This window comes from Salvelinus fontinalis, chromosome 24 (genome assembly GCF_029448725.1).
Source record: "Salvelinus fontinalis isolate EN_2023a chromosome 24, ASM2944872v1, whole genome shotgun sequence".
NCBI lineage: Eukaryota > Metazoa > Chordata > Actinopteri > Salmoniformes > Salmonidae > Salvelinus > Salvelinus fontinalis.
Window position 1 is genome coordinate 32,530,211 of NC_074688.1, and position 24,443 is coordinate 32,554,653.

At 46.7% G+C, this 24,443-nt stretch overlaps 1 protein-coding gene across 13 annotated transcripts in view; it reads left to right on the plus strand.

Annotated features, from left to right (window-relative positions):
* LOC129822317 (RNA-binding protein Musashi homolog 2-like) overlaps window positions 1-24,443 on the plus strand; it is a 458,816-nt gene that overhangs the window by 180,263 nt on the left and 254,110 nt on the right. For all 13 annotated transcript variants that reach the window (XR_008754471.1, XR_008754472.1, XM_055880501.1 and 10 more), the window contains exon 7: window positions 14,435-14,483. Coding sequence is in view for 11 of the 13 variants with exons in the window: in XM_055880501.1 (XP_055736476.1) it covers window positions 14,435-14,483 (49 nt within the window). In the remaining 2 variants the exon portion in view is untranslated. The remainder of the gene's footprint in view (window positions 1-14,434; window positions 14,484-24,443) is intronic.

The window sequence follows — 24,443 nt, forward strand, 5'->3', positions numbered from 1 at the left end:
AACTAAAGACTCTACTGGACATTGGACCCCGTTACAACATTCTGATGGAGTACCAAGAAAGATAAGACCCAATTTGGGATGCTTTTTCATATATATGTCGAACTGTTGAATGCTAACTCTGCTAACTATGCTAGGCTAGCGCTTGACTAGAATCAATGCTGCCTTATGCTAGCTTATGATGTTAGCTAATATAACGATATATTGTGTTTTCGCTGTAAAACACTTCAAAAATCGGAAATGTTGTCTGTATTCACAAGATATCTGTCTTTCATTAGTTATCCACCATATGTTTTTCTGAAATGTTTTATGAGGTGTAATTAGTAGCCGACGTTGGTGTATGTATTTTCTCTGGCTACTCCCGGCTGGATTCAGACTGTAGCTATGTATTAGCATTTTTGGGTAGCATCAATGTAAAACAGATTTATAGCTAAAATATGCACTTTTTATGAACAAAACATAGATTTATTGTGTAACATGTTATATGACTGTCATCTGAGGTCGTTTTTTCTGGGCTCTTTAGGTTGGTTTTAGTTTATTTCGGTTGGTTGTGCATGCTACTTCAATCATAATTCATACTTCATAATCATAATTCATACGTGTCTGTCCACTTTTGTATTTGGTGGTGAGCTAACATAAATATGTGGTGTTTTCTCTGTAAAACATTTAAAAAATCGGACATGTTGGCTGGATTGACAAGATGTTTATCTTTCAAATGCTGTATTGGACTTGTTAATGTGTAAAAGTTAAATATTTTTAAAAAATAGATTTTGAATTTCGCGCTCTGCAGGGGTGTCATTTTCGGTCCGAGGTCGGGCTTGCACCCCAAACAGGTTAAACAAATCAAAAACAAATATTTTATATTTTAGGTTCTTCAAAGTAGCCACCCTTTGCCTCGATGACAGCTTTGCACACTCTTGGCATTCTCTCAACCAGCTTCAAACGTTCAAAGTTATTGAAATATTCCGGATTGACTGACCTTCATGTCTTAAAGTAATCATGAACTGTTGTTTCTCTTTGCTTATTTGAGCTGTTCTTGCCATAATATGGACTTGGTATTTTACCAAATATTCTGTATAACACCCCTACCTTTTCACAACACAACTGATTGGCTCAAAAGCATTAAGAAGAAAAGAAATTCCACAAATTCACTTTAAAAAAAGAAATTCCACAAATTAACTTTTAACAAGGCACACCAGTTAATTGAAATGCATTCCAGGTGACTACCTCATGAAGCTGGTTGAGAGAATGCCAAGAGTGTGCAAAGCTGTCATCAAGGCAAAGGGTGGCTACTTTGAAGAACCTTAAAATATAACATGTATTTTGATTTGTTTAACACTTTTTTGGTTACTACATGATTCCATGTGTGTTATTTCATAGTTTTGATGTAGGTGTGTCCAGACTTTGAGGAGGTGTGTCCAAACGTTTGACTGCTACCGTTCTAAAGTTTGGGGTCACTTTGAAATGTCCTTGTTTTTCAAAGAAAAGCAATTTTTTTGTCCTCAACTGCCAGCTTCATTAAATAGTACCCGCAAAACACCAGTCTCAACATCAACAGTGAAGAGGCGACTCTGGGATGCTGACCTTCTAGGCAGAGTTCCTCTCTCCAGTGTCTTTGTTCTTTTGCCCATCTGAATCTTTTCTTTTTATTGGCCAGTCTGAGATCTGGCTATTTATTTGCAACTCTGCCTAGAAGGCCAGCATCCTGGAGTCGCCTCTTCACTGTTGACGTTGAGACTGGTGTTTTGCAGGTACTATTTAATGAATCTGCCAGTTGAGGACTTGTGAGCCGTCTGTTTCTCAAACTAGTCACTAATGTACTTGTCCTCTTGCTCATTTGTGTACCGGGGCCTCCCACTCCTCTTTTTATTCTGGTTAGAGCCCGTTTGCGTAGTTCTGTGAAGGGAGTAGTACACAGCGTTGTACGAGATGTTTAATTTCTTGACAATTTCTCTAATGGAATAGCCTTAATTTCTCAGAACAAGAATAGACTGACGAGTTTCAGAAGAAAGGTCTTTGAATCTGGCCATTTTGAGCCTGTAATCAAACCCACAAATGTTGATGCTCCAGATTCTCAGCTAGTCAACAGAAGGAAAGGTTAATTGCTTCTTTAATCAGAACAACAGTTTTCAGCTGTGCTAACATAATTGCAAAAGGGTTTTCTAATGATCAATTAGCCTTTAAAATGTATAAACTTGGATTAGCTAACACAACGTGCCATTGGAACACAGGAGTGATTGTTGCTGATAATGGACCTCTGTACGCCTATGTAGATATTCCATACAAAATCAGCCGTTTCCAGCTACAATAGTCATTTACAACATTAACAATGTCTACACTGTATTTCTGATCAATTTGATGTTATTTTAATGGACAACAAAATGTGCTTTTCTTTAAAAACAAGGACATTTCTAAGTGACCCCAAACTTTTGAACTATAGTGTGTATTTTTTTATCCATAAAGTATCAATTCTGTTACTGTCCCACCTACTTGAAATATGTAATTGAAATACTGTAGAATTCCATTCATTCCAACTGCTTCTTCTCGGGAGTGACAATATGGCCGACCAGTGTCTTCAAAGCCTCTCACTGGCCAATACATAGCATCAGCCATCCAGGGTTTATATACAGTGCCTTAAGAAAGTATTCACACCACTTGACTTTTTCCACATGTTGTTGTGTTACAAAGTGGGATTAAAATGGATTTTATTGTCATTTTTTGTAAATGATCGACACAATAACCTGGCAAAGTGGAAGAAAATGTCTAACATTTGTCATAAATTAATGAAAAATGTAACACTGATATATCTTAATATCTTAATTCACCCCCCTGAGTCAATAGATGTTATAACCACTTTTGGCAGCAATTCCAGCTGTGTGTCTTTCTGGGTAAGATTCTAAGAGCACACCTGGATTGTACAACATTTGCACATTTATGATATTCAAAATTCTTCAAGCTCTGTCAAGTTGGTTGTTGATCATTGCTAGACAACCATTTTCAGGTCTTGCCATACGCTTTCAAGCAGATTTAAGTTAAAACTGTAATTCGGCCCCTCAGGAACATTCACTGTCAAATTGGTAAGCAACTCCAGTGTAAATTTGGCATTGTGTTTTAGTTTATTGTCCTGGCGAAAGGTGAATTCATCTACCAGTGTCTGGTGGAAAGCAGACTGAACCAGGTTTTCCTCTAGGATTTTGCCTGTGGTTAGCGCTTTAGCTCTTTCTTTTTTATCCTGAACCCCCCCCCAGTCCTTAACGGTTACAAGCATATCCATAACATGATGCAGCTACCATTATGCTTGAAGATATGGAGAGTGTTACTCACTAATGTGTTGTATTGGATTTGCCCCAAACATAACACTTTGTATTCAGTATTACTTTAGTGCCTTGTTGCAAACAGGATGCTGGTTTTGGAATATTTTTATTCTGTTCAGGCTTCCTTATTTTCACTCTGTCAATTAGGTTAGTTTTGTGGAGGAACTACAATGTTATCGATCCATCCTCAGTTTTCTCCTATCAAAGCCATTATACTCTGTAACTGTTTTAAAGTCACCACTGACCTCATGGTGAAATCCCTGAGACGTTTCCTTCCTCTCCGGCAACTGAGTTGGGAAGTACACTTGTATCTTTGTAGTGACTGGGTGTATTGATACACCATCCAAAGTTTAATTAATAGTATTATATTCAAGTTCTGCTTTTATTTTTACACATCTGCCAATAGGTGTCCTTCTTTGCGAGGCATTGGAAATCCTCCTTGGTTTTTGTGGTTGAATCTGTTTAAAATTCACTGCTCGATTGAAGGACTTTACAGATGATTGTAAGTGTGGGGTACAAAGTCAAGGGGTGTGAATTCTTTCTAAAGGCACTGTACATACTTGGTCAAAACTCATTAGACCAAGCCTTGAATTTCAGCCTTCACCCGCTGCTTCCTACAACACTCCCAGCCATACAACACTTTGCTGCTTTTGTCCTTAGCTAAATTCTTTAGCTTGGCTGATTAAATAAAAAAAGAAATGTGTGCACGTTTATAATTTTGCGTAGTTATCATAATTGCATCTGGTGGGATAGGATACTTTTTGTTGTCGCTGCTTTCCTCAGTAAGGAAGTGAAATTTAGCATCTCACTGAATTACAGGCGGTAGATGTTGGTCTGTCTGACTGTCCCAGTGGTCCTGGTGAATTTAACTAAGTGTTGGATAGCATTCCTTCCATTTTCCCCTGGATAGAAACACAATCTTCCTGTGTCTGTCTGCCAGGCAGCGCGTCCCGCCTCCCCAAGCTTTTATTCCCTCCAGCCCTCCGGTAATACATTTTGCAGTTCTTAAAAAAAGCTCCCGATATCCAATTATATTTCCAGCGTAAGTAAAACATGCTGTCAACAAACTTACCTCAACCACCTGAAAGAGAAATTGGTAGCAGGAAACAGTGTCAGCAACAAATGCTGGCAGCTTTAATTGAGAGACCTGCCAAGAAATGTTTTGCTGCATAACTTAGGTGAGTGTGTGTGAGTTTATATGTTTGTTTTTGCAAGTCTGATTTCGACCAGAATATTGATTACAGTCCATGGTGGTTGAGGGTCAATATGTCTTAATCTGAAACCTAATGATTAAATGTGTTTTATATTAGGAGCATAACGTAGTGGCATCTGAAGCTGGTTGGCCAAACGTTGTGGCCCTTTCACTTTTGGGGTTGCCAACTAGTCAAATGAAGTCCTCAAGTCTGTGTGTGTGTGTGCATGCGTGCCCTCATCCAGTGCAAAGCTGTAAGTGATACTGTGTTGCATCTCCAGAGAGGGGGAGTTACGATCCCTGCCTATAAGAAACATTAACCTCCACCCCTCACTGCTCTACCCCCTACCTCCACCCCCCCACTGCTCTACCCACCCTACCTTCACCCACCGCCCTGCTCTACCCCTCTACCTTCACCCCCACTGCTCTACCCCCTACCTCCACCCCCCCACTGCTCTACCCACCCTACCTTCACCCGCCGCACTTCTCTACCCACCCTACCTTCACCCGCCGCCCTGCTCTACCCACCCTACCTTCACCCGCCGCACTGCTCTACCAACCCTACCTTCACCCGCCGCACTGCTCTACCAACCCTACCTTCACCCGCCGCACTGCTCTACCAACCCTACCTTCACCCGCCGCCCTGCTCTACCCACCCTACCTTCACCCACCGCACTGCTCTACCAACCCTACCTTCACCCACCGCCCTGCTCTACCCACCCTACCTTCACCCGCCGCACTGCTCTACCAACCCTACCTTCACCCCCACTGCTCTACCCACCCTACCTTCACCCGCCGCCCTGCTCTACCCACCCTACCTTCACCCACCGCACTGCTCTACCAACCCTACCTTCACCCACCGCACTGCTCTACCAACCCTACCTTCACCCGCCGCACTGCTCTACCCACCCTACCTTCACCCGCCGCACTTCTCTACCAACCCTACCTTCACCCGCCGCCCTGCTCTACCCACCCTACCTTCACCCGCCGCACTGCTCTACCAACCCTACCTTCACCCGCCGCACTGCTCTACCAACCCTACCTTCACCCGCCGCACTGCTCTACCAACCCTACCTTCACCCGCCGCCCTGCTCTACCCACCCTACCTTCACCCACCGCACTGCTCTACCAACCCTACCTTCACCCACCGCCCTGCTCTACCCACCCTACCTTCACCCGCCGCACTGCTCTACCAACCCTACCTTCACCCCCACTGCTCTACCCACCCTACCTTCACCCGCCGCCCTGCTCTACCCACCCTACCTTCACCCACCGCACTGCTCTACCAACCCTACCTTCACCCACCGCACTGCTCTACCAACCCTACCTTCACCCGCCGCACTGCTCTACCAACCCTACCTTCACCCCCACTGCTCTACCCACCCTACCTTCACCCGCCGCCCTGCTCTACCCACCCTACCTTCACCCACCGCCCTGCTCTACCCACCCTACCTTCACCCACCGCACTGCTCTACCAACCCTACCTTCACCCGCCCCTCACTGCTCTACCCACCCTACCTTCACCCGCCGCCCTGCTCTACCCCTCTACCTTCACCCCCACTGCTCTACCCCCTACCCCCCCCTCACTGCTCTACCCTCCTACCTCCACCCCCTCACTGCTCTACCCCCCTACCTCCCCTCACTGCTCTACCCCCCTACCTCCCCTCACTGCTCTACCTCCCTACCTCCACCCCTCACTGCTCTACCTCCCTACCTCCACCCCTCACTGCTCTACCTCCCTACATCCACCCCTCACTGCTCTACCTCCCTACCTCCACCCCTCACTGCTCTACCCCCTACCTCCCCTCACTGCTCTACCTCCCTACCTCCACCCCTCACTGCTCTACCTCCCTACCTCCACTCCTCACTGCTCTACCTCCCTACCTCCACCCCTCACTGCTCTACCTCCCTACCTCCACCCCTCACTACTCTACCTCCGTACCTCCACTCCTCACTGCTCTACCTCCCTACCTCCACCCCTCACTGCTCTACCCCCCTACCTTCACCCGCCGCCCTGCTCTACCAACCCTACCTTCACCCGCCGCACTGCTCTACCAACCCTACCTTCACCCGCCGCCCTGCTCTACCCACCCTACCTTCACCCACCGCCCTGCTCTACCCCTCTACCTTCACCCCCACTGCCCTACCCCATACCCCCCCCCCTCACTGCTCTACCCTCCTACCTCCACCCCTCACTGCTCTACCCCCTACCTCCCCTCACTGCTCTACCTCCCTACCTCCACCCCTCACTGCTCTACCTCCCTACCTCCACCCCTCACTGCTCTACCTCCCTACCTCCACTCCTCACTGCTCTACCTCCCTACCTCCACCCCTCAATGCTCTACCTCCCTACCTCCACCTCTCACTGCTCTACCTCCCTACCTCCACCCCCTCACTGCTCTACCGCCCTACCTCCACCCCTCACTGCTCTACCTCCCTACCTCCACCCCTCACTGCTCTACCTCCCTACCTCCACCCCTCACTGCTCTACCTCCCGACCTCCACCCCTCACTGCTCTACCTCCCTACCTCCACCCCTCACTGCTCTACCTCCCTACCTCCACCCCTCACTGCTCTACCTCCCGACCTCCACCCCTCACTGCTCTACCTCCCTACCTCCACCTCTCACTGCTCTACCTCCCTACCTCCACCCCTCACTGCTCTACCTCCCTACCTCCACCCCTCACTGCTCTACCGTCCTACCTCCACCCCTCACTGCTCTACCTCCCTAGCTCCACCCCTCACTGCTCTACCTCCCTACCTCCACCCCTCACTGCTCTACCTCCCTACCTCCACCCCTCACTGCTCTACCTCCCTACCTCCACTCCTCACTGCTCTACCTCCCTACCTCCACCCCTCAATGCTCTACCTCCCTACCTCCACCTCTCATTGCTCTACCTCCCTACCTCCATCCCTCACTGCTCTACCTCCCTACCTCCACCCCTCACTGCTCTACCCCCCTACCTCCACCCCTCACTGCTCTACCTCCCTACCTCCACCCCTCACTGCTCTAACCATCTACATTCACCCCCTCACTGCTCTACCCCCCTACCTCCCATCACTGCTCTACCTCCCTACCTCCACCCCTCACTGCTCTACCGCCCTACCTCCACCCCTCACTGCTCTACCTCCCTACCTCCACTCCTCACTGCTCTACACCCTACCTCCCCTCACTGCTCTACCTCCCTACCTCCACCCCTCACTGCTCTACCTCCACCCCTCACTGCTCTACCTCCCTACCTCCACCCCTCACTGCTCTACCTCCCTACCTCCACCCCTCACTGCTCTACCTCCCTACCTCCACCCCTCACTGCTCTACCTCCCTACCTCCACCCCTCACTGCTCTACCTCCCTACTTCCACTCATCACTGCTCTACCCCCTACCTCCCCTCACTGCTCTACCTCCCTACCTCCACCCCTCACTGCTCTACCTCCCTACCTCCACCCCTCACTGCTCTACCTCCCCACCCTCACTGCTCTACCTCCCTACCTCCACTCCTCACTGCTCTACCTCCCTACTTCCATTCCTCACTGCTCTACCCCCTACCTCCCCTCACTGCTCTACCTCCCTACCTCCACCCCTCACTGCTCTACCTCCACCCCTCACTGCTCTACCTCCCTACCTCCACCCCTCACTGCTCTACCTCCACCCCCTCACTGCTCTACCTCCACCCCTCACTGCTCTACCTCCCTACCTCCACCCCTCACTGCTCTACCCCCCTACGTTCACCCGCCGCACTGCTCTACCAACCCTACCTTCACCCGCCGCCCTGCTCTACCCACCCTACCTTCACCCGCCGCCCTGCTCTACCCCTCTACCGTCACCCCCACTACTCTACCCCCTACCCCCCCCCCCCCTAACTGCTCTACCCTCCTACTTCCACCCCCTCACTGCACTACCACCCTACGTCCCCTCACTGCTCTACCTCCCTACCTCCACCCCTCACTGCTCTACCTCCCTACCTCCACCCCTCACTGCTCTACCTCCCTACCTCCACCCCTCACTGCTCTACCGCCCTACCTCCACCCCTCACTGCTCTACCGCCCTACCTCCACCCCTCACTGCTCTACCGCCCTACCTCCACCCCTCACTGCTCTACCTCCCGACCTCCACCCCTCACTGCTCTACCTCCCTACCTCCACCTCTCACTGCTCTACCTCCCTACCTCCACCCCTCACTGCTCTACCTCCCTACCTCCACCCCTCACTGCTCTACCGCCCTACCTCCACCCCTCACTGCTCTACCTCCCTACCTCCACTCCTCACTGCTCTACCTCCCTACCTCCACCCCTCACCCCTCACTGCTCTAACCATCTACATCCACCCCCTCACTGCACTACCCCTCTACATCCACCCACTACTGTCCCCCTCCAGTCTGTAGCTTCACTCCATTTGAAAGCAGTTTAACAGCAGCAGGGGCAGGTGCAGCTCTCTGTGTGCCGTCATAAAGCAGGCATTATGATGACATTAGTCATCATGCCTGGCCTACGTCTCTGTATTTAGCCCTCTCTGCAGATCGCTGGACGGACAGTAAAAGCTGCGGTGGCTGCACCAATTAGCTGTAATGGCGTTTAATGTCAGAGTAGCCCAACCAGCTCAGGTTTAACACTCTGACACAGGGGCTTTTAACTGGAGCCAGAGGCCATACAGAGAAGAGTGATTTAGCTGTTGCCCTGTGTGGGTGGTTGGGTGTGTGTGTGAGAGCTGGCTAATTAATTCCTCGGCACATCTGAATGCATTAGGAGATGTCCGTCACTATACTACTTGGTGCAAATGGTTGCTAAAGTGGCCGCTTTGCATCGATCTGAACCTCGCACCCTCTTTGGGGACAGTGCTCTTGCCTCATAACTCTCTCTCCCCCTCTCTCACGCACACACGCACACACGCACACACACACACACAACACACAACACACAACACACACACACACACACACAACACACACACGCACACACACACACACACACACACACAACACACAACACACACACACACACACCGCCAGATCAGTAGGGATGACAGTAGGGATCAAACTGCATTGCTGCTTAGGGGTTTGAAAGTAAGCATTTCACTGTGAGGTCTACACCTGTTGTAATTGGCGCATGTGACTAATACAATTTGATTTGATGACCAGGGATGTTCTGTTGATAAGTGCGTGAATTGGACCATTTTCGGCCTCCCGGGTGGCGCAGTGGTCTAGGGCACTGCATCGCAGCGCTGGCTGTGCCACCAGAGACTCTGGGTTTGCGCCCAGGTTCTGTCGCAGCCGGCCGCGACCGGGAGGTCCGTGGGGCGATGCACAATTGGCCTAGCGTCGTCCGGGTTAGGGAGGGTTTGGCCGGTAGGGATATCCTTGTCTCATCGCGCACCAGCGACTCCTGTGGCGGGCCGGGCGCAGTGCACAGTGTTTCTTCCGACACATTGGTGCGGCTGGCTTCCGGGTTGGATGCGCGCTGTATTAAGAAGCAGTGTGGCTTGGTTGGGTTGTGTTTCGGAGGACGCATGGCTTTCGACCTTCGTCTCTCCCGAGCCCGTACGGGAGTTGTAGCGATGAGACAAGATAGTAACTACTAACAAATGGATACCACGAAATTGGGGAGAAAAAGTCGGTAAAATTCAACAAAAAAAAAGAAAAAGAATTGGACCATTTTCCTGTCCTGCTAACCATTCAAAATTTAACGAGTATTTTTGGGTGTCAAGGAAAATGTATGGAGTAAAAAGTACAATATTTTCTTAAGGAATTTCGTGAAGTAAAAGTTGTCAAAATTATAAACAGTAAAGTAAAGCACATATACCCCAAAAAACGACTTAAGTAGTACTTTAAAGTATTTCCACTTAAGTACTTTACACCACTGCACCTAGCAGGGGTAGACAGAGGTGAAGGGAAACAAAAGGAGAGCCTTCCCAGCTGCAGTGTAGCAGTAATACCATACTGTTACATGGTAACAGGTGACACAGAGCCTCAGCCACCAGTGTAGAGAAGTAGGGGAGAGGGTGTGTGTATTGGCAACTGTGGCCTTTATCCAGTCATACAGTTACAAATGAGGCAGCCTCTGGTGCTGTCCCCTCCCATCATCTGCTGGCTGGGACAGCTCTACACCTCTACTAGCACACACACACACACACACACACACACACACATACACACACACACACACAGACACAGACACAGACACAGACACACACACACACAGACACACACTCTCATTCACTCACACACTGTTACCTAGCAACATTGACTGGGGAACACTGCCCAGGCGGGCTCCGTCACCCCCCCACCCTACATATCCATAGCGACATTTAAGGGTCTGACCCCCCCACCTACATATCCTGCTGTGTCCAGCAATTTCTCTCCCTCTCTTAACTTAACAGCTATATGTGAGGTAGCCACACCACCAGTGGTCCAGGTCGCAGGGACGCCTTCTTCCTGAAAATAACACAATGCTCCACTTTTATACTGTTACATAAATATATGTTAGTGTGGCTGTATGTATGTCCGCTGTGTTCCGTGTGCAGTGCGGTAGTGGCGTTTAGTGTCTATCTCCATCAGGGGGACAGACAGCCAGATGAATACTCATTGTGGCTGATTGAGCCTTATGAATATGATTATGGCTTATAGCAACAGGGCTCTTAGTGGAAGAGAGATTGATGCGTGCCTTCTGGGGAAGGGAAGGTAGCACTGAGGGTGAGTTGAAGCATAAGCTGTGTCCGAATACCCATACTAACATACTGTATACTACATACTTAATGAGTATATACTACATACTATATACTAATAGTTAATTTTGTATACTGTAAACAAACGTTATCGTTTCAGTTTAGCGTACTAGCTCTTTGCCTGTCTACCGGAAGTTGATGCTGTTGCTATGCAACCTCTTGCTAGCTTGTTAGCATAACAAATGACTAGCTAAACATTTTACGATTTCTGGTGTGTTTGTAAATTCAATCTGGAGTGCCAGAGTACGCTCTGGGCGTTTGTAAAGCTAGAGCATTGTCAGATCGTCTGTTAGTAAATTCAGAGTGTTTCGCTCTCGGAGCGTTCAGGGCGCTCACTGGACGCTCTGGCCGATGAGTTGGGCAACGGCAGTCAAGCACCCAAGCTAACTGGATAACTTTGGCTAGCTACTTCCAGACACAAATGAGAGAACACTCTGACCATTTTACTAGCCCTAGCAGAGCTGGTTAGGCTGTTTACATGTTATCCAGATCGTTGGTGACTGTAACTGTGCTGCTGGCAACAATTTCATTCCGTTTTTTTTGCCAACGTTTACTGATATACCGGCCATATTCAATGGCTGTTGAGGGTTGTAAATTCATCAGTTATTGTGCGCTCTGACACACTCAGACTAGAGTGCTCTGAAATCGGAGTAGATAGCCAGAATTATCAATGTCCATTGAAACGCTCAACGACTATAGCACTTAGCTAAGAATGATGTGAATAATCAAGTCAATAGATGCTGGGTAGTTAGTTAGATAGCAGATAGTTAATATACTGCCTGGCAAGTTTGATGTATTAGTAGCTACCTAATGTTAGGTAACATACTGGTACATACTGATGTAATGCTATGCGGTTCGTAAGGATAGCATAGCTAACAAATTGTCAGCCAACGTAACGTAACTTATTTGAAACGTCATAACTTTATTACATTGCTCAACATTTTCTTAACATTTGTCATAATTAGTTAAAGCAATGAATTTGAATGCGCTCTTGTCGGACTTCGTTTGCATATTTAGCGCCGTTTTCTTCAAATCTGAAAACGTTGTGAAGCCACGCCCATTTTCTGAGGAATTGCATTATGGGCCCTCAAAGCACAGAAATAGTGTACACTGCTTGTATACTTCGTATTTTGGTGAATTTAATACGACATCCGGGGACATTTGGTATACTAACTATATCCATACGATGACCAATAAGCATACTACAGTTGAAGTCGGAAGTTTACATACACTTAGGTTGGAGTCATTAAAATTTGTTTTTCAACCACTCCACAAATTTCTTGTTAACAAACTATAGTTTTGGCAAGTCGGTTAGGACATCTACTTCATGCATGACACAAGTAATTTTTCCAACAATTGTTTACAGACAGATTATTTCACTTATAATTCACTATATCACAATTCCAGTGGTTCAGAAGTTTACATGCACTACGTTGACTGTGCTTTTAAACAGCTTGGAACATTCCAGAAAATGATGTCATGACTTTAGAAGCTTCTGATATGCAAATTTACATAATTTGAGTCAATTGGAGGTGTATCTGTGGATGCATTTCAAGGCCTACGTTCAAACTCAGTGCCTCTTTGCTTGACATCATGGGAAAATCAAAAGAAATCATCCAAGACCTCAGAAAAAAAATGTGGACCTCCACAAGTCTGGTTCATCCTTGGGAGTAATTTCCAAACGCCTGAAGGTACCACGTTCATCTGTACAAACAATAGTACGCAGGTATAAACACCAAGGGGCCACGCAGCCATCATACCGCTCAGGAAGGAGACACGTTCTGTCTCCTAGAGATGAACATACTTTGGTGCAAAAAGTGCAAATCAATCCCAGAACAACAGCAAAGGACATTGTAAAGATGCTGGAGGAAACAGGTACAAACGTATCTATATCCACAGTAAAACGAGTCCTATATCGACATAACCTGAAAGGCAAGGAAGAAGCCACTGCTCTAAAACCGCCATAAAAAAGCCAGTCTACGGTTTGCAACTGCACATGGGGACAAAGATCGTACCTTTTGGAGAAATGTCCTCTGGTCTAATGAAACAAAAATATAACTTTTTGGCCATAATGACCATTTTTATGTTTGGAGGAAAAAAGGGGAGGCTTGCAAGCCTTGAACACCATCCCAACCGTGAGGCATGGGTCTTCCAAATGGACAATGACCCCAAGCATACTTCCAAAGCTGTGGCAAAATGGCTTAAGGACAACAAAGTCAAGTTATTAGAGTGGCAATCACAAAGCTCTGACCTCAATCCTATAGAAAATTTGTGGGCAGAACTGAAAGAGCATGTGCGAGCAAGGAGGCCTACAAACCTGACTCAGTTACACCAGCTCTGTCAGGAGGAATGGGTCAAAATGCACCCAATTTATTTTGGGAGGCTTGTGGAAGGCTACCGAAACGTTTGACCCAAGTTAAACAATTTTAAGGCAATGCTACCAAATACTAATTGAGTGTATGTAAATTTCTGACCCACTGGGAATGTGATGAAAGAAATAAAAGCTGAAATAAATCCTTCTCTACTATCATTCTGACATTTCACATTCTTAAAACAAAGTGGTGATCTTAACTGTGGTGATCTTTTTGCTAGAATTAAATGTCAGGAGTTGTGAAAAAATGAGTTTAAATGTATTTGGCTAAGGTGTATGTAAACTTCCGACTTCAACTGTATATACTCAATTCACGTCACAAATAATATGGTTAGTATGAGTATTCGAAACACAGCTAAAGTGTTTTTAGTAGGCAAAACAGAGACTGTACTTTACACAACATTTATGTATTTATAGTGGTCTGTGTGGAAGGAGGGGTGGGGCAGGGTCTCGGGTACACCTGAGAGGGAGAGTGTGTTTTTTTGGCATATTTTGGAATGTGTGTCTGTGACACAGAGAGATAGAAAGCCGATGTGTGTGTCCACCTATCTCTCAAATCATGATTCCGTTGCTGTGCTTGAGTTGGCACTGTCACTCGTGTCCTTGCAAACTCACACTGAGCCTCTCTCAGGGTCCAGCATGTTCTTGACCTTGTGACGCCACAGCACAGTCATTACTCACTCAACACATCTAGGGACATATGTCACACGGCCATATGTCTGTCTGTCTCTCTCTTTCTCTTTTAATCACACTCCTTCCCCCTCCATCTGTCTCCATCTCTGTCTCCGTCTCTTTCAGTTGGTTTTTATTGAGACTAATCTTTTCCTCTTTTTGTGTCTTGCAGGTGGAGGACGCCATGCTTATGTTTGACAAAACGACTAACAGACACAGAGGTAAGTCAGTCTACATACTACCTCCCTCATGTTGTGCTTACCCTGCTATCTATTGGTGTGTGAACCATGGATGTTAGTGTGTGAAAGAATAGTTTCATTCTCCATGCAGTGGATTCATGGACAATGGCCTCTGACTATAGGTTATAGCCCGTAGTTGTATATATACACTATATACTGTATACATGTAACTGCCAGAATAATGGAAACACTTGAGTAAATGAGGGATACAAAGTATATTGAAAGCAGGTGCAATTAGCATCCCATCATGCTTAGGGTCATGTATAAAAATGCCCATTTGCCCATTATTTTGGCTACAATAGCAAGAAGAAGAAATCTCAGTGACTTTGAAACACAGAGTGTGTGTGTGTGTGTGTCTCAGTCACCAGATCTCAACTATTTTTTATTTTATTTTTTATTTGACCTTTATTTAACTAGGCAAGTCAGTTAAGAACAAATTCTTTTTTTCAATGACGGCCTAGGAACGGTGGATAAACTGCCTTGTTCAGGGGCAGAACAACAGATTTTTACCTTGTCAGCTCGGGGATTTGATCTTGCAACCTTTCAGTTACTAGTCCAACGCTTTAACCACTAGGCTACCTGCTGAGCAAGGCGCGTTCTCAGAGCATGCGCAGAACAGCTGGCAGGCATATTCACAGTGATTTTCAACCTCTCCTTGTCCCAGTCTGTAATCCCAACATGATCACCATCTCATGCCACAATGACTACTGTCTCCTCTGAACAGTTGATGTTGAGATGTGTCTGTTACTTGAACTCTGTGAAGCATTTATTTGGGCTGCAATCTGAGGTGCAGTTAATTGCCTATTTCTGAGGCTGGTAACTCTGGGTCCTCCTTTCCTGTGGCAGATCTCATGAAAGCCAGTTTCATTATTGTGACTGCACTTGAAGAAATGTTCCGTTTTTTGTCTTAAAGTAATGGACTGTCGTTTCTGGTTGCTTATTTGAGCTGTTCTTGCCAGAATATGGTCTTGGTCTTTTACCAAATAGGGCTATCTTCTGTATACCACCCCTACCTTGTCACAACACAACTGATTGGCTCAAATGCATTAAGAAGGAAATAACTTCCACAAATTAACTTTTAACAAGGCACACCTGTTAATTAAAATGCATTCCAGGTGACTACCTCATGAAGTTGGTTGAGAGAATGCCAAGACTGTGAAAAGCTGTCATCAGGGCAAAGGGTGGCTACTTTTAAGAAAATATACTTTGATTTGTTTAACACTTTTTTGGTTACAACATGATTCCATATGTGTTATTTCATAGTTTGATGTCTTCAGCATTATACAATGTAGAAAATAGTCAAAATAAAGAAAAACACTTGAATGAGTAGGTGTGTCCAGACTGTTGACTGGTACTGTATATAAGTCCCCTATAGATGCATGCACAAACACTTACATTACCCTGTTAGATTGACCCTATATGGTTGTTTTATTCACTGTGAATTTAATTGGCCTGCCTCCCCCTCTATCCCTTTCCCCCATCATGTGATGTGTTGATAGGGATTTGGCCAGGCATTTTGGTTGGCTGACTAGGAGGAAAGGGTTACGGAACAGAATGAGTCTGTGTGGTCCGATAACACTGCTGATAGTGGGCCGAGCCGGACGCGTGCTTGCATTTATCTCCCCCTCTTATCTCCAGGCCTTATCTGGCTTTAGCGGGGAGGCTTCTCTATAAAGCAGAGGACTTTCCAAAGACAGAGCGCTGGCTCCACACTAAAGCCTGCTGGCCTGTTTTTCCTTTTTGTCAAGAGCTCACCGTTTACTCGCACAAGCGCATATTGCAATATAATATTTTTACGATATGTTGGATTCGACATTTTGAACATTGAAATATTAAAGACATGATAGATCAGACGCATAGTATATTAAGGAGTGAGATCTGTAGAAAGACAGATTGGCTTTGGAATGTGTTGGACTAATGGGAGGAGAGCACCGTGTTGATATAGGGGAGACATATGGACATCTGTGGATTAGGTGAAGGAGGGGTTGAGGTCAGGAGGTGAGGTCAGATCCCCTGAAGGAAGTAATAAGGGTTTAGTAGCCTGTTATCCTTTTCCTGTAGAACCATAACATGTAAGGATTGGAGAGAAGGAGGAGTGTCTTCAGTGGGATATACACTGCTCAGAAAAATAAAGGGAACACTTAAACAACACAATGTAACTCCAAGTCAATCACACTTCTGTGAAATCAAACTGTCCACTTAGGAAGCAACACTGATTGACAATACATTTCACATGCTGTTGTGCAAATGGAATAGACAAAAGGTGGAAATTATAGGCAATTAGCAAGACACCCCCAAAAAAGGAGTGATTCTGCAGGTGGTGACCACAGACCACTTCTCAGTTCCTATGCTCCCTGGCTGATGTTTTGGTCACTTTTGAATGCTGGCGGTGCTCTAACTCTAGTGGTAGCATGAGACGGAGTCTACAACCCACATAAGTGGCTCAGGTAGTGCAGTTCATCCAGGATGGCACATCAATGCGAGCTGTGGCAAGAAGGTTTGCTGTGTCTGTTAGCGTAGTGTCCAGAGCATGGAGGCGCTACCAGGAGACAGGCCAGTACATCAGGAGACGTGGAGGAGGCCGTAGGAGGGCAACAACCCAGCAGCAGGACCGCTACGTCCGCCTTTGTGCTAGGAGGAGCACTGCCAGCGCCCTGCAAAATGACCTCCAGCAGGCCACAAATGTGCATGTGTCTGCTCAAATGGCTCAAACGGTGTCTGCGTGTGTCTGCTCTCCAACTTCTTTTTAAATAATGAGCCAAAATATGCTGGAGAGGGTCAAGTTCACATCTGTACACAGGAGTGCATCACCACTCCATGTTTATGGCCTTAATTGCAGCAGCAGCCTGCTTAACGGAAAGTTTGTGTCCTAAAATAGTATGCTGTGTGTGACATGTGGTTATACTGTGTTTAGTGTGTCAGCCGCTTAGCGTCAGGGGGTTGGACAGCTCTACACATTTTTTTAAATGTTCCTTTATTTGAGTCATTCCAATAAATGGTTGTAAAACAATATGTTCAAATGTGTTTCATTTGAATAAATGTTGCTATTTAGAACACAGTGATTTGAATGCCGTATGGACTCTGACCTTCAGCTCCATGCATACTTCATGAGCTCCTAGCACTATTCCCAGGGTTCTCTGCTCTACTCAGGAGTCAGCGGCCCCTCTCCTCTAGTTCTGGTTGTGAAGCAACTAGGAACACTCCCACAGGGCACGCTTGGTGGCCATAGCTGCTAGCTGATGGAACAGGGGCTCTGGGGGTGTTTCAAGGAGCCTGACTCTAGAGACTGATATTGGAGGTTGGAGAGAGGGAGGGAGGGACAGATAGAGAGGGGGAGAGAGAGGCGTAGTGGGGTCAGGCTTAGGTTAAAAGTGTTTTACCTGGTGCTAGTATCGTTTAACGTGGATGAAAAGGCCGGTTTATTCTCCCCTGGCTGTGTGATTGGTTTGATTGGAGTGCGGGGCACCTGGGTCAACAACACAACTGTCACGGCTATTGGGAATACAACTTGTAAACATCCAGCTAGATAGTCAGACAATGGCAGCAAGGGTAAGGGCAAACCATTTCCATGATGGTGAGAGAATAAAATACCCTTCCGTTCCCGGGACTTTCAAAGTGAGACGGAGAGTGATGTTTCACATTTGCCTTCGCCGCTGTGGTTTTGCAGCAGATGCGTTTCACTCTAATCCATTCTGCATTTGGAACGCATATGATTGTCCTTTTGTATCACTATGTCTGTTCTGTTGGTCCTCTCCGCTCATCCCCCCTCCATTACCCTAGCTGTTAAACTGGGTCCTGGAGGTTACGTTTAGAACAGCTTGCCAGTAATTGTCCAGTTCCCCTCAGTGAATTGACTGGCACACAAACCGCTATTGTATTGGCGAAGCAAACAGCCATAAAAAAATGCAGCATCTGAGGATAGTGTTTGAATGGATGTGTCACATCAAGGTAAACTGTGCTATGGCTATTCAGAGAGGCAGGAGAGCTCTCCTATTCACACTCATATCGCTGCTATTCAGAGAGACAGGAGAGCTCTCCTATTCACACTCATATCGCTGCTATTCAGAGGCAAGAGAGCTCTCCTATTCACACTCATATCGCTGCTATTCAGAGGCAGGAGAGCTCTCCTATTCACACTCATGTCGCTGCTATTCAGAGGCAGGAGAGCTCTCCTATTCACACTCATGTCACTGCTATTCAGAGGCAGGAGAGCTCTCCTATTCACACTCATATCGCTGCTATTCATAGGCAGGAGAGCTCTCCTATTCACACTCATATCGCTGCTATTCAGAGGCAGGAGAGCTCTCCTATTCACACTCATATCGCTGCTATTCAGAGACTGAGACTGTCAGCTGGGTGAGTCATCATTGTCTCTGCCTCGAAACGTCCACACTCTCTCTCTAGGATTATTAAGTAGTCTGTTTGGTAAACTAGAGCTGCTAGCTGGAATATACCGGGCATCACAGCTGTGTGTGTTGATGTTCGGCTGTGTGACGTGTGTTGATGTTCGCTTGTGTGTGTGTGTGTTGATTTTTGGCCGTTTGACGAGTGTTGATGTGTGTGTGTGTGTGTGTGTGTGTGTGTGTGTGTGTGTGTGTGTGTGTGTGTGTGTGTGTGTGTGTGTGTGTGTGTGTGTGTGTGTGTGTGTGTGTGTGAAAGATCCGCTGCCGCCTGTTCTTCCACTCCTGACACTCGTGAAGTATTCAGCAGTGTCCTTCAGTGTGTGGCGAGGTGACTGATGAAATTACTGCTAAAAGACGTCCTCACAAAGAGTCACACAGAGTCAGAGTCACACAGAGTCCGAGTCACACAGCCTCTTCCTGGAGGACACATTCGAGGACAGTCAGGGATGAAATGAAACTCATGGGGTGCTTCTCAGTAGTCTCAAGATGCTTCCTATCTTGGTCCTGACATGTGTTTGTCTGTCTGGGTCATCTTCTTTTCTATAGATTTTAACATCAGCTAATGATGAAATCCAATTAAACAGTTCCTGCTGTGAATGGATGTCTTAAGACATCCAGTATAAAACAAAATGCCAACCACATCCAACAGAAAACCAACATGACAGGGAGAGATGTATGCCGTCTTTGTAAAATTTGAATTTGTTCTTAACTGACTTGCCTAGTTAAATACAGGTTTAAAAAATTATTATTTAAGATTCAACAATGCTTAGAACAATGTAATATTTGATATTTTCAACATGTTAAACATTTAAGGTAATTGATCAAAATTATTTACATTGTAACACTGTCACAATACAGCAGCTACTAACAATCACAATCAGTAACAAACACAATGGCACTGTTGCATTTGATCAAATGCACTTCAACTTCACATATTTCTCTGTGGTGATTGGACATGTCCCTTGAAGCAGAATCAAAGGAGAGCAGAGAATGTTAGCAACAGTGGTAGTGGAGAGTGTTTGATGTGAGTGACAGTGGTAGGGGAGAATGTATGATGTGAAGAACAGTGGTAGGGGAGAGTGTTTGATGTGAGTGACAGTGGTAGGGGAGAGTGTATGATGTGAAGAACAGTGGTAGTGGAGAGTGTATGATGTGAAGAACAGTGGTAGTGGAGAGTGTTTGATGTGAGTGACAGTGGTAGGGGAGAGTGTATGATGTGAAGAACAGTGGTAGTGGAGAGTGTTTGATGTGAGTGACAGTGGTAGGGGAGAGTGTATGATGTGAAGAACAGTGGTAGTGGAGAGTGTTTGATGTGAGTGACAGTGGTAGGGGAGAGTGTATGATGTGAAGAACAGTGGTAGTGGAGAGTGTTTGATGTGAGTGACAGTGGTAGGGGAGAGTGTATGATGTGAAGAACAGTGGTAGTGGAGAGTGTTTGATGTGAGTGACAGTGGTAGGGGAGAGTGTATGATGTGAAGAACAGTGGTAGTGGAGAGTGTTTGATGTGAGTGACAGTGGTAGGGGAGAGTGTATGATGTGAGTGACAGTGGTAGTGGAGAGTGTATGATGTGAAGAACAGTGGTAGTGGAGAGTGTTTGATGTGAGTGACAGTGGTAGGGGAGAGTGTATGATGTGAAGAACAGTGGTAGTGGAGAGTGTATGATGTGAAGAACAGTGGTAGGGGAGAGTGTATGATGTGAAGAACAGTGGTAGGGGAGAGTGTATGATGTGAAGAACAGTGGTAGGGGAGAGTGTTTGATGTGAAGAACAGTGGTAGGGGAGAGTGTTTGATGTGAGTGACAGTGGTAGGGGAACGTGTATCATGTGAAGAACAGTGGTAGGGGAGAGTGTATGATGTGAGTGACAGTGGTAGGGGAGAGTGTTTGATGTGAGTGACAGTGGTAGGGGAGAGTGTTTGATGTGAGTGACAGTGGTAGGGGAACGTGTATCATGTGAAGAACAGTGGTAGGGGAGAGTGTTTGATGTGAGTGACAGTGGTAGGGGAGAGTGTATGATGTGAGTGACAGTGGTAGGGGAACGTGTATCATGTGAAGAACAGTGGTAGGGGAGAGTGTTTGATGTGAGTGACAGTGGTAGTGGAACGTGTATCATGTGAAGAACAGTGGTAGGGGAGAGTGTATGATGTGAGTGACAGTGGTAAGGGAGAGTGTTTGATGTGAGTGACAGTGGTAGGGGAGAGTGTATGATGTGAGTGACAGTGGTAGTGGAGAGTGTATGATGTGAGTGACAGTGGTAGGGGAGAGTGTTTGATGTGAGTGACAGTGATAGGGGAGAATGTATGATGTGAGTGACAGTGGTAGGGGAGAATGTATGATGTGAAGAACAGTGGTAGTGGAGAGTGTTTGATGTGAGTGACAGTGGTAGGGGAGAGTGTATGATGTGAAGAACAGTGGTAGTGGAGAGTGTATGATGTGAAGAACAGTGGTAGGGGAGAGTGTATGATGTGAAGAACAGTGGTAGGGGAGAGTGTATGATGTGAAGAACAGTGGTAGGGGAGAGTGTTTGATGTGAAGAACAGTGGTAGGGGAGAGTGTTTGATGTGAGTGACAGTGGTAGGGGAACGTGTATCATGTGAAGAACAGTGGTAGGGGAGAGTGTATGATGTGAGTGACAGTGGTAGGGGAGAGTGTTTGATGTGAGTGACAGTGGTAGGGGAGAGTGTTTGATGTGAGTGACAGTGGTAGGGGAACGTGTATCATGTGAAGAACAGTGGTAGGGGAGAGTGTTTGATGTGAGTGACAGTGGTAGGGGAGAGTGTATGATGTGAGTGACAGTGGTAGGGGAACGTGTATCATGTGAAGAACAGTGGTAGGGGAGAGTGTTTGATGTGAGTGACAGTGGTAGTGGAACGTGTATCATGTGAAGAACAGTGGTAGGGGAGAGTGTATGATGTGAGTGACAGTGGTAGGGGAGAGTGTTTGATGTGAGTGACAGTGGTAGGGGAGAGTGTATGATGTGAGTGACAGTAGTAGTGGAGAGTGTATGATGTGAGTGACAGTGGTAGGGGAGAGTGTTTGATGTGAGTGACAGTGGTAGGGGAGAATGTATGATGTGAGTGACAGTGGTAGGGGAGAATGTATGATGTGAGTGACAGTGGTAGGGGAGAGTGTTTGATGTGAGTGACAGTGGTAGGGGAGATTGTATGATGTGAGTGACAGTGGTAGGGGAGAGTGTTTGATGTGAGTGACAGTAGTAGGGGAGAGTGTATGATGTGAAGGACAGTGGTAGGGGAGAGTGTATGATGTGAGTGACAGTGGTAGGGGAGAGTGTATGATGTGAGTGACAGTGGTAGGGGAGAGTGTATGATGTGAGTGACAGTGGTAGGGGAGAGTGTATGATGTGAAGGACAGTGGTAGGGGAGAGTGTTTGATGTGAGTGACAGTGGTAGGGGAGAGTGTTTGATGTGAGTGACAGTGGTAGGGGAGAGTGTATGATGTGAGTGACAGTGGTAGGGGAGAGTGTATGATGTGAAGGACAGTGGTAGGGGAGAGTGTATGATGTGAAGGACAGTGGTAGGGGAGAGTGTTTGATGTGAGTGACAGTGGTAGGGGAACGTGTATGATGTGAGTGACAGTGGTAGGGGAGAGTGTTTGATGTGAGTGACAGTGGTAGGGGAACGTGTATGATGTGAGTGACAGTGGTAGTGGAGAGTGTATGGTGTGAGTGACAGTGGTAGGGGAACGTGTATGATGTGAGTGACAGTGGTAGGGGAGAGTGTATGATGTGAAGGACAGTGGTAGGGGAGAGTGTTTGATGTGAGTGACAGTGGTAGGGGAACGTGTATGATGTGAGGGACAGTGGTAGGGGAACGTGTATGATGTGAGTGACAGTGGTAGTGGAGAGTGTATGATGTGAGTGACAGTGGTAGTGGAGAGTGTATGACGTGAGTGACAGTGTTAGGGGAGAGTGTTTGATGTGAGTGACAGTGGTAGGGGAGAGTGTATGATGTGAGTGACAGTGGTAGGGGAGAGTGTATGATGTGAGTGACAGTGGTAGGGGAGAGTGTATGATGTGAGTGACAGTGGTAGGGAGAGTGTATGATGTGAGTGACAGTGGTAGGGGAGAGTGTATGATGTGAGTGACAGTGGTAGGGAGAGTGTGCGGGCCTGTATGTGCGGGCCTGTAATCTGTTTATCTGGACTGGTAGCTCAGGGACGACAAGTTGCAGGCCCCATATCAGCGGTAAAGACTGAATCTAATGTCAGAGCACTCTGGTATCCACCACCACTGGGAAAGGTGTGTGAGAGCCTAGTTTGTGAGAATATTATTGCTGTTTCCCCCCCGCGAAAATCCAGTGTGTCCTATGTAGTCTACAAGACCACAAAATATCATCCTGCAAAACAATATGCATCATGAGAATGGTGGTGATTAAGGGAAGGTGTCGTTTGAAACCACAGGTCCCCTTATCTTTAACACACGACTTGTATTTGCTTTGGGATTACAGGAAACCCACACAGAACAACAGTGGGAACATGGCTTGGATGAGCTTGCTGTAATGCAGCGTCTCCTTCTAGTTCTCTGGAGGCCCACTTTGGGAGGGGGACTCTAAGACGTTGCGGACCCGTGGTCCCCTGCCCTGACTTGGGGTGGAGCCTTCAGAAGCATCCCACCTCCAGGAATTACAGATCAGCTTCTCTTCCATTCCATCAGCAACACTAAAGCTCTTCAGTTGCAAAGAACATGTTTCAACTGGTTGGTGCAGAAACTTTGTGCAACTAAACTAAAACAAAGAGAATGTATCTTTGTGTAACATTGTGTAACATTTATAAACACATTCTACATGACTTATTCATGTTTGTTCTGTAACATTATACATTACTCTCTGAAAGTACTGTACAGGTTCACCCTCCTCTATAAGCCCCAGGGTTTTCTTTTCAGAAGCAATGTCACCATCACCCTCCTGTGTAAAGTGACGTCCCTCAGGGCATTCTCCCATTTCTGCTGACTCCCCGTCCTGTCGGAACCGTGACAGTGTTGCGGTCGCTGTGCAAACAATAGAAGCGCCTCCGGGTGCCGTCGATTCGCCTCCGAAGGGCTTTAAAACCCACCAAAGGTTATCCCAGTGTGTCTGTGGCTGAAGCCTCTTGCCCTTTTGAGAAATAACAGCAATACTTCCCCCGCACACAACGAGACACGTTAATGTGACAAAGATCCCTGAGCAAATGAAATTAGATATACCTTAACCTTTCCTGGCACCATTTCAAAGGGTTACGCCAGCCCTCTCTATTAGCTAGCTGTTAATAGCCTATTTTGGTGCCGTTTAGATTGTAATTCAGCCCACTATTAGCATTTAGCATGAAGTGTCATTGAAATATCATGGCTAATCCTATGCGTGTCCCTCATCCCTGCTTAATTGGAGGTCTAATCATAGTGACATTGACAGTAATGAGTTCAGTCACTCTAGATGACTGAGATCCCAGCTGAAGGTGGTTGTGTGTGTGTGTGTGTGTGTGTGTCATTGTCCTTCAGGCTGGGAAGCTAGTTTCCCTGTGTTACTAACACCCCCTCACACCCAGGG